Source organism: Atta colombica, unplaced genomic scaffold (assembly GCF_001594045.1).
Source record: "Atta colombica isolate Treedump-2 unplaced genomic scaffold, Acol1.0 scaffold76, whole genome shotgun sequence".
NCBI classification, from domain to species: Eukaryota; Metazoa; Arthropoda; class Insecta; order Hymenoptera; family Formicidae; genus Atta; species Atta colombica.
This window is the reverse complement of record NW_017259568.1, coordinates 133,111-152,070: the sequence shown is the minus strand read 5'-3', so window position 1 is coordinate 152,070 and position 18,960 is coordinate 133,111. Positions and strand designations below refer to the sequence as shown.

Genomic DNA, 18,960 nt, shown 5'->3' with positions numbered 1-18,960 from the left:
TATATATATATATTTGTAAAGTTTTTGTCATTCCAGTCAAATTTTTTTAACTGACTCTTTCAAATCCTGAATATCAATTGTAATTAAAAAATTTTGATTAAGATCCAATGTTATAAGGATATAAAAACAAAAGTATAGGGATCACTTAGAACTTCATGGGTCAATCTACGAGTATTATCTGCCTTAAGTCCTATCAGGGTTCTTCTACAATGAATTGATAATCAAGAGTCCTAAGTGGTTCTAAGTCTTAATCAATGTAGTTGATCAATAGCCAAATCTTATATGACTAGGCCCATTTTCACAATATATGATTAATAAGATTAAAGGTTACAGATTCATTAATGAAATTCATTTGTGAATTTCTTGGTTATCTTTAATTTTTAGGTAATAGGTAGGTATATTATAAAATCGGACCTAAGGGACTAGTTAAGACTTCCGATTACTGACTATCTACTCATTGAAATGAATTCCCACTAAAAATTTGGAATTTTTTCTTTTTTTGAAGGGCTGTACACAGAAAATAAGAATTTCAATTTATTAGATATAATGTAATGTACAACACATTTAAGACAAGATAGAGTTTAATATTTGTATTCATAATCAGGCCTTATATTTAAGGCTTCCTTAAATTTATCTTTAGATATTCTACGAATTATTTCATTAGCTGCTGAGTATCTAAAGATAAATTTAAGGAAGTCTTAAGTACAAGGTGACTATGAATACGGACATAAATCCTCATTCTCTATTCCTTTGACTGTGCACAGCTGCTACAGCCTAACTTACAATGAGTTCTTTGTTTCCTGTTACTTGCTTTTTATTTTATGCTTTCTTTCTTCTTTGCGATCATGTTACCAACAATCGCGTTCCTCTTTGCATGTTTCTTGTCTATTCCAAAGTTTGTCAACTTTTATCTCAGACAATAGAAAACGAAAAACTGGATAAGAGGAAAAAAAGTAGAGTGAAAAGTAAATGAAAAGTAGTAAAAAGTAATAAAAGACAAGAAACAGGAAACGAAGAGCACATTATAGATTAGGCTTAATACTTGAGCTGCTTTTCTATTAGAAAACACAATTGATATAAATGTCATTCAAACTTTGTTATTATTGGATACTAAGGATAGAACGATTGCGTCTTTTAAAAGGAAAACGGCATTCGTACACTGTACAAAGTATTTCTATGCTTTAAAAGCAAAATCTCATGGCTTACAAATTCAATCTGTTCGACCAAAAAACGCATCCTGGTGTTAGCTCACGTAACATGACCGCGCGTCCCAAATTTCCTTTGATCTCAGCGAGCCATATACGTGACTCTACATCAAGCTCATTCGCATAGGGCAACAATTTATTGTACACTAGCTCCTTTTGCGGACGAAATTCCGCAAAATCCGTCTTGAATGACAAAGACAGCATCGTTGAATCGTTCTCCGCATCACGATCGCACTCGTTCATCATAATCTCGTCACGTATTTAACAGTCAATAGCTAGAACTGATTAACTAAAGCCACGTTCGATGAAGAATAATGCGTAATAATAACTTGCACGCAGTTAAATCAATGACAACTTGCTTATTCTTATTCATTTTCAACAAGTCATGTTTGCGTTCTGGAAGCCATGTTTAGCATTTAAATAATTTGAACTAATAGCGTTCTCCACTGAGAAAACTGGTGCAGCACTAGCGCCGTGTTAGATTTAGATAAAAACTGCACTAGTGCAGGAATAGTGCAGGAACAGTGCAGGTTTAGTGCGGTTCAATGAAACATATCATTAGACATCTATTTTATTGACATTCCTACACACATTTTATAACATTTTATAACATTCCTAAAAAAATATATATATAACTATGTTCAAACTTAAATTACTTATTTTATAATATTCTTATTACTTATTTTATAATATCCCTAAAAAAATATATATATAACTATGTTCAAACTTAAATTACTTATTTTATAATATTCTGATTTATTAATTTATTTAAAACATTTTTTAAAATTAAATTTTTACATTTCAAGAGTTTTAGGCTGCGGTCAAAGTCTCACTACAAATGCTTTAAAGCTTGGTTGACCAATTAGAAAAAAAAATTTTACAAAGTGACCAATAAAAAATTGTTGTAAAGCTTTTGTAGTATCGCGTTGACTGTACTCTTAAACGTCAAAATGTCATTGCGTAGCAATTATTAGAAACATTGAAACTAAACAATGTCATTGTTATAACATTGATTACAATAATGTAATAACATATTATAACATATCATCTTAGCATGAACACAACTCTCAATTTCAAGTTGCACTAGTCTCCACTGACTTCAAAGGCAGTGGAGCAAAAGTTGAACTCAGTGCAAGTTTATTGCACCAGTTTTATCAATGGAACATTAAATACTGAACTACTAAGTCTTATAGCGTTTTCTATTGGCTGCACTATCGCCCACTCAGGCAGTGTAGAGTGTTTCCATAACTGATGTTATCGTTGTTACGGTGCAAATTTCATGCATAAAGTGGGATTTTGCTACACTGTCTCAAACAGATGGTATAGAGTCAGTGACATTTAAAATTTGAAATTGAAAATCAAGTGAGAACAGTATTAGCGCAATAATAATGTAGTGTACACCACTCTAATGTAGTATAGCTGAGTATAACGTTTACACGCATCTGGTGTGATTAAGGCACTATAAACATGAGTATTATATATTCGCATATCCGCATTTTTACTCCTTTTTCCACTCTTTGCTCTGTTCCCACTCTGCCGCTGAGATGAGAAGATTATAGGTTATGGTTGTTATAGATTATAATTTCTAAGCTGTTGGAAATCCTATAATATTTATATATTTCCGCACTTCGAAATTTTACCATAAAACTAAGAGATGAAAAGAAAGATAAAAAAACTGAAATATTATATATTAACGAAGGCAAAAAAATTTATAAAATGCCTTATTGCATTGCGGTAAACTGTATCAATAGATCAGAAAAAAGTATTCGATTATTTAAATTTCCTGCGGATAATATTCGCCAACAACTTGCTGTATTGTTATAAAATAAATACATGACTTGTTGAATAAACTCACTACATTTCTTTGCAGATGAGAAATTTTAATTCTTTTCTTCAAATTGTCATACATATTTGGCACCTTATCTAGAAATAACCTGAAGAACCGTCAGACACTCTTCAGATCCTGCACTAATATTACGATATTTAACTGATTTTGAGAGAAAAAAGAACGAAAGGAGCAAAATTTCAAGCAGCAAATACAAATCATAACTTATAATGACCATAACCCGTTATAGCTCAGTGATGAATGCTGGCAGAGCAAGGAGTGAGAAAAAGAATAAAAATGGTCAACGTGAATACCTACGTTTTTAGTGCTCTAGTGCGGTATGAGGCTGCACCCAATATATCCCAAGAGAAAACGCTATAATAACTTTTCTCTTAGCTGCACTATCGTCTACCAGTCAACACTCAGACAGTGTAGCATGTATCCTTGTCTGATAATAGGCAAACTCATTCAGTGTAATGTGGCTATAGTAGCTACAGTAGTGCAAATTTTATACACAAATGGGGTTTTCTTATACGATCTTAAAGAGACGGTGTAGAGCCAGTGACATTAAAAATTTGAAAATGGAAGTCAATCGGCAGCAAAATTAACACGATAGCATGAAATAGTGTACACCATGGTGTATGTATATTTGTGTAGTGCAGCACTGATACGCAATAGTGCGAGGTTATACTCAAGAGATTTGTTCCAATGTGCTCCTGCTATAGCTCCTACTCGCTTCAACGAGCGCGTTAGAGAGTAAATGGTAGGAGCATTTTAGAGCATGTTAGAGCATACGACGTGAACAAACATCCAGTGTATCTCAAGAGAAAAATGCTATAAGGCTCTAGTTTTCACAGTGGAACAACACAATTGTACTTCGTGCGTAACAGTGTCCCAGTGGAAAACGCTATAAGCTATCTTACGAGAAAGCGCCATCCAAGTGAAATTGCTTATTTTAAAATTCTTTAGCTTCATCAATAAGTCTAGAGATCCTCAAAGAAGAGTCCTCTATTTTTGAAAAGTATCCATTCAGGGGGTCAATTGTGTATCTCGAAATGAAGTGAAAATTATAAGTGAGCAAATTCACTAGAACATTCATAATTCAATTGATTAATAACTAATTTGAATTTGCTCACGTTTGACATTCTCATCTCACTTCAAGATACACAATCGACTTCCTGGACTGCTTCCTACCTCCCCGTGGGTACTCCCCATGGATGTCATTCTTGCTATTTAGAGTATATCCACAAAAACTTGCATATGCTGGATCCGATTCACACTGGATCCGACATGTGTGATCTGAAACATCGTACGATGTTCTCTGCAACCAATCAGAAAACAGGATTTTGCTTCGTATCATCGATACATCGGATCCAGTATGAATCCAGCAATAGTCGCATAAACGTATGTATAAAGAAAGTTATTCAATCGTATTATAAAGACGTAAAATGTGATTGGATAATTTTCTTTATGCATATGTTTATGCGGCTACTTGTGTGAATGTATTTTTACGGAACGTTAAACAAGGATGATATGTCGAAGATACAGCGAATGCGTTCTTCTTTTAGGGATAAAAGGAACAGGAAATAGAGAACAGAGAATAAGAATTTCAACTTATCAGAAATGTATTCCACAATACATGATTTTTGATAAGTTGAAATTCTTATTCTCTATTGTCTATTCCCAGTTCCTTTTATTGTACAGAGCCTCTTAGGTATCGGATGCAGTTCCTGCAATAATTCATTCTTTTAACACGACTGCGCAGTCAATTACAATGCAGATTTTCGGTCTTTTGGTAATAGATAGACAGTGGATATGCAGATGATTGAAATTAGCTGCGCAGCCGTTTTGGATCTGCGTGATTGTAAGATTTATATATTTGTTGACTAAATTCTCAATTACAATCGATAAAACATTAAATTATAAGCACATCAATTATAGTATCTATTTGATCATTTATACGATTTTTCTTTAATTTTAAATCTTGCACGTTTTGAGAATATACGAGCAGAACTTCGTGTTCTTAAATTAACTGCGCAACCAGCAGATCCGATGCGTAGCGGCTATCAAATTGACGAAAAAAAGCATCCAATGGATATTCCTCCTCCCCCCCCCAATAACGGTGACACTGTGGCCTAGTTTCAAGAGCATAATTCAAATCAAAATATAAGAAGCAACCAAGTATAATCGAATATTCCCCTGTTACAATCGAATGACAGGAGAATGCTCGACTGTAATTGGTTGGTTTTTTACATTCTGATCCGGATTAAACCTTCGGTGGAAATTAGGCCAGAGTAAAGCTACACAGTAGCTTAATCACACATTTTCCATAATAATAACAGTAAAGCCTATGGCATATACAAAAACGTAAGGCCATAAGATGTAAACAGTAAGGGAATTGCCTAATCACGGTAGAGACCATAAGGCCAGTAGCAAATCCAATCTTACGATTTCCTTACTTTACGTCTTACGGCCTTTCGTTTTTGTATGTGCCATGAGCTTAAGGTTTTCGACCAATCGCGTTGCTTGATTGTTATAGTTACGGTTACGGACGACTGAATCGAGCAACGTTATGTTACGTTTATGGTTACTGTTATGGAAAATGTGCGTGACTAGCTTAACACTGTGCTTCCATTTAATGCTCGTGAAATCATTTCATCCTTGTCGTTATCAAATGTTAACCAAGAACAAATGATACTCGCGAGAGTTGCGAGCGTTAAGTGGAATACAGCCTATATTTTACACAAAATGGTCTAGTGTCTTTTATTTGCTCAGCTCGAAAATTAATATGGAAAACTTAAAACGATAGAAATTTGTGATTATATGGCAACTGTTAGTGCAGTTACAATTTGGACAACCATTTCAGATAATTACTTAGAATTTAGAATATTCCTATCATTTCGAATCTTAATAAAAATGTACTCATATATTATTCACAAATACACATTTTCATCATTTTTGTGTTTCTCTTTTCGTATTGTACTTTGAATCAACGGAATCAATAACATATATGAGAAAGATTATGTGTTCTTGGCAGCATTAGTCGCAGAAAGTGTAAATAAACGGTGCAAAAAGGTTAATTGAAAATAATACACTGCAAAATAAAATGAAATAATATGGGTCTACCTAAACTCAATTTCCAGTTTCAAGCCGGATATGAACAGAATGCTTGGTCTAGGTATGTATATATGTTGTTGGGCTAAATTCAGTGAAAATCAAGAAAGAATGGAACGGATAGTGATTCTTTTCTATAATTGGTTCCGCCATTTATATCTACTCACCAAGCGATTGGTGAGTATTCTTATTTGTGGGTCCACGAATTAGAACAAATTGCTTGGTAAGCAAATTGCATTCCAAAACACATCGAAAAAAAAAGTATTGCAGTCTTTCTGTGACTGTACACACAATACTAGGGCTGCATTCACAAACATCGAATGCTTCTGTGTACCGTTTTATCCTTGTTGTTCATCCAATGTTAAATAAGAATAAGGAGATATAGCTCACTAAGTTAATTTCACCATGCAAAACTTCTAGAAATGATGTAATATTACTTTCACCGCGCGGCAAATGTTGAATTAAATTCAACTTTTGTCGCGCGGTGGAAATTATATATCTATTAAACTTGCGGCACACGATGCTTTTTCTGCTGGATTGCTAGCCGATTAAAATCTTGCTACCATATTGACTGCCATACTGGTACTGACAGCATTGCAACCAATATGGCAAGATTCTAATCCAGCTAGCAATCCAGCAGGAAAATAAGCATCTTGTGCCGCTGGCTTTACTTCCGAGCAAGTGAGACGTTGATTGGCTATCGCGCCAACTTTCACCGCGTTGTCACGTTTTGTGTGCAGGAGCCAATATCTCCTATTCATTTTAACGATGCACTAAAGATGGCGGCTTCCGAATTCGCTCCACTTTCCTTTGATTCTCTCTGGCAACTGAGTATCAATCATAAAACTTTATTCCTAGGATGGAAAGTGAAAAGTAAAAAATTTCTCCATTAATTTCAATGGTAAAAATTTTCATTTTTCATTTTTCATCCTAAGAAAAAAGTTTCATAATTGATACTCTGAGCACACCATGTCAATCCCATCTACCACAGTACATATAGTAGCGCAATTCTCTTGATTTTATAGATGCGTTCGGCATTGCAAATCGGAGGTGTCCGTTTGCTCTTTTACCTCGAAATTCGTTTGACTACTCGCATCTTTCTGTCATCTTGGGTGCGGTCAACGCGATGGTGTAAACATTTTGAAGCGTTTTTCAATTTGTAAAATTCTTTCTTCTAATTGATCCATCAAATGATTCAAAGCGTTAGTAGCGAAACTTTGACCACAGCCCTTATCTGCATTCGGTATTAACATTTCTAGAGCCAATCGAGCTGCTCGATTCATTCCGGATTCAAATACACGTATTCATAGTCAGGCCTTATATTTAAAGCTTCCTTAATTTATCTTTAGATACTCTACGAATTATTTTATTGGCTGAGCATCTAAAAATAAATTTAAGGAAGCTTTAACTCTGACTTTGAATACGGGCAAAAGACAGAGCTCGCAGAGCTGATGCAAATTTCGCGTTTAAATTAAATTTATAACCTGTATATTTATAATAATGTTTCTAATTGATTCGTTAATACAACGTACATTCATCTCTTTTAATATTTCTATTTTACAAATAGTGTATTTGAACTGTTATAATGTCTGAATTTACAAATGCTCAAACAAATGCTATCAAAAAGAAATCAAATAGAAATTGATGGAGTATACTATGTACAATATTTAACGAAGAAAGTAAGTTTTTAATTCTTTTCCCTTTATGAATTTGAAGTTATGTATTTAAAAACATAGAATTTGCTAGTTAATTTTTAGATCAAAGCTTATATTGCACATATAAAATCAAACTATTAATATATTAAAGACTCTAACAAATATATATCAAGTGATATAATTTATAAATTGCAGGTATTTAAGTAAAGTAGTATTTTTTTTTACGAAAACACACCTTGTATATGAATCTGCTACATTCACATTACATTGTGTAACGATCTATTTTTAGTATAAAAATTATTATCAGTTTCTAAAGCGAAAGAAATTTTCAATTAATAGGATATTTTTTATTTATTCATAAAAATAAATAATTTCATTTTATAATCTAACTTTAAAGGACAATTTATAGCTCTGTAGTGTTTGGAATTAATTTTTGACACTCTGATTGCGTGAAGATCACGTGATCAAGCTCCATCTGCTAGCTCGCATCTCAGATTTACACTGCTGAACGTCTTATATAATATTAGCTAAAATGGAGTGCGCATGCGCTCTTAAATGCGCACTTAAATAAGTAAATATAAATTAAATTAGCTCCCGTTTTCTTCCTTTTATTGTTCTCTCTCTCTCTCTCTTTCTTTCTCTCTCTCTCTCTCTCTCTCTCTCTCTCTCTCTCTCTCTCTCTATTTAAATGAGCGTTTCAATATTCCACTAAATAACTTTGTTTTTCAAGCATACATGGTTCAAAGAAATTTAGAGGGAAGTAATACGTGTATTGTCCATTTGATAAAATGTTGTGTGAGAAACCTCAAGAGGTCTAATTTTTTTGAAAAAGTGAATAAGAGTAACATAGAAAACCGAGCAAGAAAGATTTCTTTTTATTTATTGTATTTTATTTATTGTATTTATTGTATTTTAAACTTATTTTTTGTACATACATGTATATAAATTTCTTTTATATCACTTTTCTCATAATATTTTTATATATAGATATATTTTTTATTAATTACTATATATAATTAATATTTTTTTATACAAATATATATTTTTAAGTTAATTTAATACTTTTCCTAATTTTTTTATATATTATTTCTTTATTTTTCAATATACAATTTATTTTTATTAATTTTCATAAAGTAAATTATTTCATCGCAATATTAGGTTTATTCGCGTCTCATGCTCTAATATATTCCTACCATAGCACTTACTCACTTTGATCGAATTCATTGGATTACGATCGAATAAATCTAGTGAGTTTTGCGAGGAATTTTGACAGAGTGAAAAAAGTATGAAAAGAGAAAGAAGTTTAGGTGATAACCGTGGCAATACTAGGTAATTTACTTATTTCACGCATGCGCACTCCATTTTGGCCAACATCAAAGGTGCCGACAGAGAGTGTCGCGCTACTGTATATACTGTGCTTCCACCACGACCTGTACTAAATGGAGTTTAAATTTCTAGCTTCCACGAACGATATCGTAATCGTATCCTGAAAAAGTTGTCAAGTGTCAACTGGATTTTGGATTCAATTATGCGAGAAGAAAATTAAATGAAGCGTTATATCACTTAGGCGCTTGTCAGTACTTTGCAGGAACCATATTAAACCTGCAAATTTTGATTTTCTTGAGATTGATCTCGAGATCGAATATTATGGAAAACAAAAGTAGCAACAACTTTATTAGTTACGTAGGATTAGAGGAGCACGAGTTACAGGTAATTGTCAACTGTATTTAAATTTGTATAAACATTCTCGCTTTTAATTATCTCGGCATTGTTATATAAGCTTTCAATTAATGAAATTGGAGAAGCATCTGAATATTCAAATACATAACCCTTTTGTAGACCTTTAGTTCCAGCCGACGTAATTCATTAGTTGAAAATAGCATAAAATTATTGCCAGGAGAAGTTCTTATTGCCGAGGCGCAAAGTGTTCTTATGTTTTTACCCGTTAGTGATCTAAAACAAGGCATATCTGGTATTTTGTCAGTTACCAATTTTAAACTTACCTTTGTTACCAGTGGTGATTCAAATGGAGAGGTATATATACACGAAACAATATGTAACTTTGCAATCATTGGTTTGATTATCAAAGCGTGAACCGATATTTAGACATGATATCCAAGAATCTGTGTTACAGAATGTTACTCGTCAACAGAATCATTTGTATGGATATACGGATACGTGTTTGACAAATATCGATGAAATTTATATTATGATAGGAGATAAAAAAAGGAAGTTAGTTCCTGGTAATACGGTACCATCGAAAGTAAAAGGGATATTTATTATTTGCAAAGTAAGTTTTCCATCTTATAACATACATAAGATCGAACTTGTATTGATATTATGACACTCTTTCTGATAGTAGAATGAGTGTCGAAAGTTGATTCTCTAGCAGAGCACTAACTAATGATTGTTTGAAGTCAACTAATTTTGTTGTATATAAACTACAAACATTTACAAAGAAGAAAAAATTATGTATTGCATTATGAATTGCAGAATCTAAGAACATGGTCGTTTTCTTTCAAATTTTCACCTATTGGACATGGTAAGAATCTTCTGACTGCACTACTACATCATGCTTTTCCTAGTAGGCACCAACTGTTATTTGCCTACGATTACAAGTTAGTATTACACCAAAGAATTACGAACATTATGGTTATTAAAGTAACACTATTAAAAAAATCCTCTCTTCTCATAATATAATTACAACATATGTGCATAGCACATGCTCATATGAGCTCAAAATGAATTTTTGTATGTCTAATTACAGAGAGGCTTACTACAGTAGTCTTGACAAAAATGTACAACTATTTCGGGATATTTCAGACTGGCAAAATGAATTGAAAAGAATGTTGTGTAGCGACGAGACGAAAAAGGGTTGGAGATTATCTATGGTTAATGCCAAATTTCAACTTTGTCCCAGGTAACTTGCTCATTATATGAGCATTTACATAGTTTGCATTATAATTAACGTAATTACGTATGCATTTGAAACGAATTTGTTGAAACCGAATTTTAATTCCGTTATTATCTCTGTAGTTTATCGCAATATGTAGTGGTACCTGCGTCTGTGACGGATAGTCAGTTGACAGATGCAGCTAGACATTTTCAAGGTAATAGACCACCAGTATGGTCCTGGACGAGTTCCCATGGTGCAGCATTAGTAAAAATGTCTGAATTATTACCAACAATTACAGAGAGGATGCAGGAGAATATTATGTTTGAAAATGTTCGTAAAAGCCATCCTCAAAAGATACCACCGGTTGTTATCGAATTAAATAAAGAAATTAATGTAAAGTTAATAGCAGCGAGTTTCACTAAATTTATTAACTTGTGTACACCAGGTAAATCTTTATCATATGCCATAACTAATACTGATACTTGCAAGTGGATCTGCAGATTGCAAAAAAGAAAATGTCTATATATTTATTTCAGAAAACATCAGACAATTCTGGATTCAAGATAATAATTTTTATTCATTATTAGAAAACACAAAATGGCTTAAATACATATCGTATTGCTTACAAAAAACAGTTGAAGTTTGCGATCGTCTTAATTTAGGAATTTCCGTCATCTTACAAGGTAGTTGTTCAGATAATCTGCTTGCAGACGTAATGTAACGGACATAAAGGAATTTTTTAACAGAAGCAATCGACTTTATTTATTGACGTTATCATGTGGAATTGGAAAAGAATCGAGAGTTTATTAAAGTCAACTTGTGTCATAAACGAGAATCGTTTTTAGAAGGTGCTGCTAGAGACTTGTGCTGCGTTATATCGAGTTTAGCGCAACTGTTACTGGATCATCACTTTCGTACTATAATAGGCTTTCAATCGTTATTACAAAAGGAATGGGTCGCTGGTGGCCATCCGTTTTGTGATAGATTAGGCCACATCGTGAAAACTAATTCAGAAAAGGTACGCATGGCAAATTAGAATTTGGTTTACCATTGAGAAACACTTAAAAAAAACTTGGGATACTAGCAATGGCAAATTATCTTGATTTAATTTACACAGTCTCCATTGTTTCTTTTATACCTCGACTGTGTGTGGCAATTGTGTCAACAATATCCAACAGAATTTGAATTTACGGAAACGTATTTGACCACACTATGGGACGCGGCACATGTTTCCATTTTTGATACTTTTATCTTTAACTGTGAAAGAGATCGGGCAGTGGCAGCTATGGTAATAAATTTTATTTGAGCTCATCTTCTGAGAAGATCTCCAAATGTGAGGTCGGTAGCTAATAAACTTACGAGCATTACATAATTTGGATTTTTCAGGATCCCAACACACCTCTTGTACTTCGTAGCGTTTGGGACTGGCGAGAACAATTCAACGATCAAGATATCTTGTTGTTTTATAATCCTTTATTTATTCCCTGTAGTTTCACCAACAAGATAAAAACGGAAAACGAAACAATTATAAAGCCTTTGTATGCGGTTTCTAGTCTCGAGCTTTGGACACAATGCTATTTTCGTTGGATACCAACACTTGAAATTCGTAACGGCGGACAAAGACATATCGAACTTTACATTAGGTTACTTCAAAACGACATTAATCAACATGGAATAAACAAAAGCTGCATTTCACCGATAGATAAGGTCGGTATCTGTTCTCTTCATACAAATATCGATAGCTTTTATCCCTTTAGTAACAATAGATCAGGGAATACTGTAAGTGCGCCGATTATGAATAGTTCAATCCTTCTAAGTGAGAGTTTATTAGACGCGCAATCAGTAATAACTGCGATTGATTGACAGTATCTCAACACGCTGTTTTTACGGCATTCAAAATGCGTACCTGATTACATTCCCTTTCCTTCTAGCATAAAACAAGATATTTGTTTCGAAAGATCTTTCTAAAAGATATAACTTGTCAAAGCATTTGTAAAAGAAAGGGCATTTTCCAGGAACATTAATTCGCTACGTTTATATCGTGTATTTAGGTCTTCATAATAGGTGTCCTTGTTTATCTTGTAAATTAAACAAAAATCTATCACATAAGTCGTAGATTAAGTGCACGATGTAAACGTAACTATTATAGGTATATTTGACTCATCAGGTCGTGTTTTTCAGCCAACTCAATGTAAATTTGTATTGAAGAATAAGAGCTTTATAAAATATATGTGAGAAATTAGTTACATTAATTATCAATTAGTTGCATTATTGAGAGCAGCTCGAGTTCTTTTCTATGTAAAGCCGGTTCTACATTAGTTGCAAGCCGATCGCAAGTTTGTTGCGACAGCCAAACTGAAGCTTGCATTTTGAAATCAACGCTTCATATTGATTGGCGGAACTTGCAATCGGTTTAAAGCGATAGGGATATTTATATCTTGATGAATTTTATAAACGCTATTGGCGAACATTAGCAAAATGGATTAATTTCACACACACACACACACACACGCGCGCGCGCGCGCACGATCTCACAAATACTAACTATAAAGCCGGTTCTACATTAGTTGCAATCTGAAGCTTGCATTTTGAAATCAACACTTCATATTGGCTGTCGCAACAAATTTACGATCGATTTGCAACTAATGTAGAATCGACTTAACACAATTGTAATTATAATTTTCCACTCATACATAACTATAGTATAACATAACAGTTATATTATTGAATGGGAGGGAATTATAACTAATAGTTATGTTATTATTTGGTGTTTGTTGGGTTATAGACATAATAAGAATAGACTGAGCTTGTCCTCTCCTTTGACATGAAAATCAGGTAAAAAAAGGACAGAAAGCATGTGTGTAGCTTTCTTTCTCTGCTCGAGCACACTCACCACAACCGTTTCTCTACTTTCTTTTTTTCACATCTTACTTCCCCCCTTCCTCCCACTCTTTCCTCATCAGAAAGGGAATGCTATACGCATGGTGGCGTGTGCAATTTGCAAGCAAATTCTCTCTCTGAATCTCCACCTTCAAAGAGAAAATGTATGTTATCATAAAGTATGTTAAACAAAGATTCTTGCATTTAAGATTATCTTAAGTACAATTTTAAGATGTCAATCCGAGGACTGTATTAGCGTCTTAAGACATTATAGACTTTAAGACGGTTTTAAAATAAAAATGGATTATGAATATCGCCCCCATGTTTAGCGTTACACAGTTGGCAGTCTTAGTCTCTTATCGACATAGACGGCGGAAATTCAGAGAGAGATGATCGCAACACCATGTTATCCCTTCTACCATGGCGATAGCATCCATTTTCTGTCCTTTTTTACCTAGTCTTCACATTTCAAATCTCATACTCGGTCTATTCTTACTATAGTAATTACTATAATTGGAATAGGATTAAAGGAAATATAACATCTGTACATAAATCTCAATGTGAATGAAAATAAAGAAATAGGTGTCTGCATGTATAGTTTGAGATCTTTGGAGACATCTATGTTGTTATGAATTGATAAATAAAGTTTATAATTGGATGAAAAATTTGTCGAAGAGTATCTCATAACCTACAATAATCAATGTATGGAACTTAATGTATATATTTTCCAAATTAATATAATTCGACACTTGAAAAGAATCTAAGAGTCAAGTTTATAAATCGACAATAATATATATTAATACAATAATTTATATCAATTTATACTTGCTTCTTATCCATCACAATGTATGTAAATATATGTAGAAACATTAAAGAGATTCTCGTATTTGAAATATAAGAAAAATCTATAATATATGTAATACAAATACATATATATGTAATACAAAAGTTAATATCAGTAATATCTAGAAAAAATTGGCTTTTACCGTATCATTTCGATAATATTTAATTATAAATTTATAGAATTTTACATTACAAGTTGAAGGTATAACCTTCTGTAATTATTCTCTTTTAAATTGAGACACTTGTGTAAGACAGCAATTTCAAAATCGTTATAATTATAAAGTAAATATTTAAGTTTGTTCTCATAAAGTTTCATTTAAACTTACCGTCAGAAACAAGTTAATACAAGAAATTTATATATATATTCTTCAATGAAAAAAGCTAGAACATATGTCAAATAGATTTGTACATTAAATGAGCATCTTACAATTTTTATTTTATCATTTTGAAAATATTTAGTAACATAAAATTAACAATAATTATATATAATAGCATAAGATATTGTTAGTATTAATTGTTTTATATATTATTATATATTATTATGCATAAACTGTCTATTGACTAGGAAGTAGTTGAGAACCTTCTTGATGCGCGTGCGCTCTGACCAATCAAATGTCTCTGCATATTCAAGAATATATATCTTATCCCACTTCCACACTCTTGCACACTACCGCCGGTATTCACAATCGATTCTTATTTCAAGACTGTCTTAAGTAATGTATTAATAATGTCTTAAGACGCTTAATGCAGCCCTCTGATTGGTTTATGATTTCTTAAGATCGTAAAACGATCTTGAATATAAACCCTAACTATGAATACCGACCTATGACTTTCTTCTTCTTCTTAGTTATGGCTCCTGCCTCCATAAAGTATGCGGAGACAATACGGTCAGATCACGACGTAAAATTTTCTTGTAGCGATGAGAGTCAAATGTCCAAAGAAATTTCGACGCTGTATGCTTCGCCATCATTTTTGAAGCCTCGGTTGATTCTGATCCTCGCGACAGGAGAACTAGCGGCAGGGTTGGGAACGTATCATACCCAGTATATTACACATTGATATTCTACATATGATATTGAAGTATGATACCACTTTATTATTACACGTTTATGTATTATACGTTACATAACCTCCTTTTTTATTCCGATTTTATTTAGATGTTTTGGACTGGTAAAACAAATTTAGGGTATGATAATGCGATGTTACAAACGCTTGAAACGTTTTTTAATTGGCCAGTTCGTAAAATTCTTTTTTCTAATTGGTCCATCAAACGCTTCAAAGCATTTGAAGCGATTGACCACAGCCTTACATTTTACTGCGATATCAACAATTTGAAATACGACATGTAATTATATTGGAAATTAATTAGAAAATTATAATATCAGGCATAATATCAGATTATAAGTATTTTCAAATTAAATTCACGCGATCATAGCAAAAATTACAACGAATTACTAAATTATTACATATCAAATTCATTATTATATACATAATTGTATATACTATACTTATATTTTCAATATTATTTCCTTTCCGTTTTTTATTTGCAAACTACATTTTTAATAAAACTGGAAAGTTTTTGGAATTATTCCCAATCAGCAATATATACTTTAAAACTTCAAAAATCTAAAAACGTTTTTTAGTCAATAAGATTAACAAATCAGAGATTATGTTAAAAGGTATCATACAAATTTGATACATATTCTATATATAATACGCATTCATACATATCCAATTTCCAGAATATGTATCAAACCCAATCTTGGTTAGCGACCTAAGGCTGCTTTTTCATGCTGACGCTCGATGCTCATTTTTAGCATCAAAATAAATCATATGATCAAAATTGACGCTTGATATTCGTCAATTTCTATTACATAACTTATTTTGACGCCGAAAATGAGCATCAGCATGAAAAGGCATCTTTATTTATTTCTTTTTCTATAGATACGACGCGAAACAGGCCGTATTCGTAGTATCGAATCTTACATTTAAGATTGTCTTAATACAGTCTCATAGGGTCTAAGGGCACAAAAATTGTAACACTTATTTAAGCTGTTCTACAATAGAGTCGTAAATAGTAAGCCGTAATTAGTCGTAATAGTAAGAAATTAATCATAGCCGATTATTCTCCTCACACTTAACTATAACTGGCCAATTTCTTACACTTATTGGCTGCAGTACAGACTCTTGCATAACGCATAATGTATAAATGCATAAGGGAATCAAGCAATCGAAATTCTTCTTTTCCATGAAATAGGATGAAAAGAAAGATTCTGATTAGTTTATTCACTTGCACTATGCGTTATGCAAAAATCTGTGCCTTACGACTTGCGATCCTATTGTAAAACAGACATAAGAGATTTACGTTGTATGACGTACGATGTATTGTCGTCTCTTGGAGATACGGCAATAGATTGTACGTCATACGTGAAAGCTTGTGCGTTATTTACGTCTATAATTTAAGCCTAAGTAAGTGTTACGATTCTTGTACTCAGAAACCTATAAGTCAATCCGGGGTGTGCTCCGATATACACTAGTATTGAAAAATTGTTATTACTACGCAGCGTGCTGCGACAGTGTCTAGTTCCTCAATAACGTCATATATGATAGCTATATTGCCATTGCGATTATTGTAGCTTTCGAAGTAAGGCGGTTACACTGGTTACAGTGCAATATGGCGTCGCTTAAAGAAGCACAACACATCGAAATATTTGATCCAGAAAATAAAAAAATATACATTATATTTAACTGCAGAAGATGGATATATATTCATTTTACCGGAAATGACTCTTAAATTCCATTTCTGAATATGTATTCATTAACTGTGTCCATATAGTTTTTAACACTAGATCAAACTACTTGAATTGGTGATCTCATAATTAGTTTATCTTTTTTTAAAAAACTATCGCTGCTATTTTTATTCAAAATTTATTGACAATTTAGTACGTTTGTCCATGTCTGTTTATACTACTGCCAGTCTACTGCAAAGCCGTTCCAAAATATGACGTTACAATAATGCTGACAATATCACAGTAATTTTGGAATGGCTGCGGCAGTGTTGTGACATTATGGTTGTGTTCCGATAGCTGTGTCGAAAATTTTCTTTTTTAGTTACAAGGTTAGTAGCACTGCAACTAATATAGTTGTGTTCCGTAAGAGATCAGCTGACACCGTGGTTTGCATTTGCTTTATCGGCTTGTCTAATTTGTTATTTAAAAAATGGATTTATTTGTATTTCATGAATTACTTTCAAATTCAAATAAAAGTTCTGAAAGTGAAGAAAAAATAATAAATATTATTTATGACGATAACAAAAATCATCCGAAAAGAAAGAAGCCAAGAGTTCAAAATTTTATTGAAAATATAATTTGTAAATACAACAATGAAGAATTTCATTATTTAAAATAACTATATATTATAAGAGTAAAAATAATCTCCTTTCTGGATAAGCCAATAAAGCAAATGCAAACTATAGTGTCAGCTGATCTCTTACGGAACACAGCTATGTTAGTTACAGCGCTACTAATCTTGTAACTGAAAAGAAAATTTTCGACACAGCTATCGGAACACAATCTATGATGGTTACCAGTAAAAAGGGAATACACCTTCGAAAACTGCATTAAAGTAGGATCAACGCGGTCTCACTACAAATGCTTTAAAGTAATTTTTAATTGGTCAGTTTGTAAAATTCTTTTTTCTAATTGATCAACCAAATGCTTCAAAGCATTTGTAATGAGACTTTGACTGCAGCCTTAGCATCTTAAAACATTATTTAAGACAGTTTTAAAATAAAAACAGATTATGAATATCGCCCTATGTCGCAATTGGCAGCCTTTGAATCTTAGGGACTCCGTACAATAAAAGGAACAGGGAACAGAGAACAGAGAATAAGAATTTCAACCTATCAGAAATCATGTATTGTGGAATACACAGTTTCTGATAGGTTGAAATTCTTATTCTCTGTTCTTTGTTCCTTTTATTATGTGAAGTCCCTTATGTGACATTTATAGACAGAGACGGCGGAAATTTGGAGAGAGATGCTTGCAAATTGAGCATACCATGTTATCCCTTCCACCTCAGTTCGCTTTAACGTGCTCTCGGAGGTTTTGGGTAGGTTGGGACCTTCTTGATATTCTGGGTTATATCGTCCTGGGTAGACTTTGAAATACTCGGGACTGTTCCGGAATCACGGGGCCTGCCAAAGCCTGACGAGGCCACTCCGTTTCCCATCTGGCTGCGTAAAGTTTAAAAATAGTTAAATACTCATTGATGAACCACCGCGAATAAATTGGATTTAACTTCTCCGCTCGAATGAATCTTGTGTTCATTTAAAGAAGAGACTGAACCTTACCGATTATGGCTTCGAAAGTTACGCTTTCTCAGGCTCTGGGAACGGATGGGAGCGATTATAATCACCGACAAAAAATTGCGACACATTATCAAGTCAGGTAAGAAAACGCGAAAGAAACGCAGAAATTAATTTTTCATTATTTTCATTCATCTAATAATACAATAATATCAATTTACGTTTGGTACCTATTT

At 32.9% G+C, this 18,960-nt stretch overlaps 3 protein-coding genes across 3 annotated transcripts in view; 2 read left to right on the top strand and 1 right to left on the bottom strand.

Moving 5' to 3' along the window:
• The window catches only part of LOC108692554 (proteasome activator complex subunit 4B-like), a 15,610-nt gene extending 14,003 nt beyond the window's left edge, over window positions 1-1,607 (bottom strand). Inside the window, exon 1 of the mRNA XM_018200862.1 lies at window positions 1,207-1,607. Within this exon, the coding sequence (XP_018056351.1) occupies window positions 1,207-1,451 (245 nt within the window). The 5' untranslated portion in view covers window positions 1,452-1,607. The remainder of the gene's footprint in view (window positions 1-1,206) is intronic.
• A 2,328-nt stretch (window positions 1,608-3,935) lies between these two features.
• LOC108692522 (myotubularin-related protein 10-B) lies at window positions 3,936-13,307 on the top strand. Its single transcript, XM_018200817.1, has 12 exons — window positions 3,936-4,051; window positions 6,068-6,208; window positions 9,258-9,509; window positions 9,639-9,833; window positions 9,934-10,089; window positions 10,293-10,417; window positions 10,567-10,719; window positions 10,836-11,140; window positions 11,232-11,378; window positions 11,541-11,713; window positions 11,813-11,983; window positions 12,082-13,307. The coding sequence occupies exons 3-12, from the start codon at window positions 9,447-9,449 to the stop codon at window positions 12,556-12,558; spliced, it is 1,965 nt and encodes a 654-aa protein (XP_018056306.1). The 5' UTR covers window positions 3,936-4,051; window positions 6,068-6,208; window positions 9,258-9,446; the 3' UTR covers window positions 12,559-13,307.
• Window positions 13,308-18,452: 5,145 nt separating this feature from the next.
• Window positions 18,453-18,960, top strand: part of LOC108692534 (protein jagunal) — a 1,962-nt gene continuing 1,454 nt past the window's right edge. Inside the window, exon 1 of the mRNA XM_018200836.1 lies at window positions 18,453-18,866. Coding sequence (XP_018056325.1) covers window positions 18,775-18,866 — 92 coding nt within the window. The 5' untranslated portion in view covers window positions 18,453-18,774. The remainder of the gene's footprint in view (window positions 18,867-18,960) is intronic.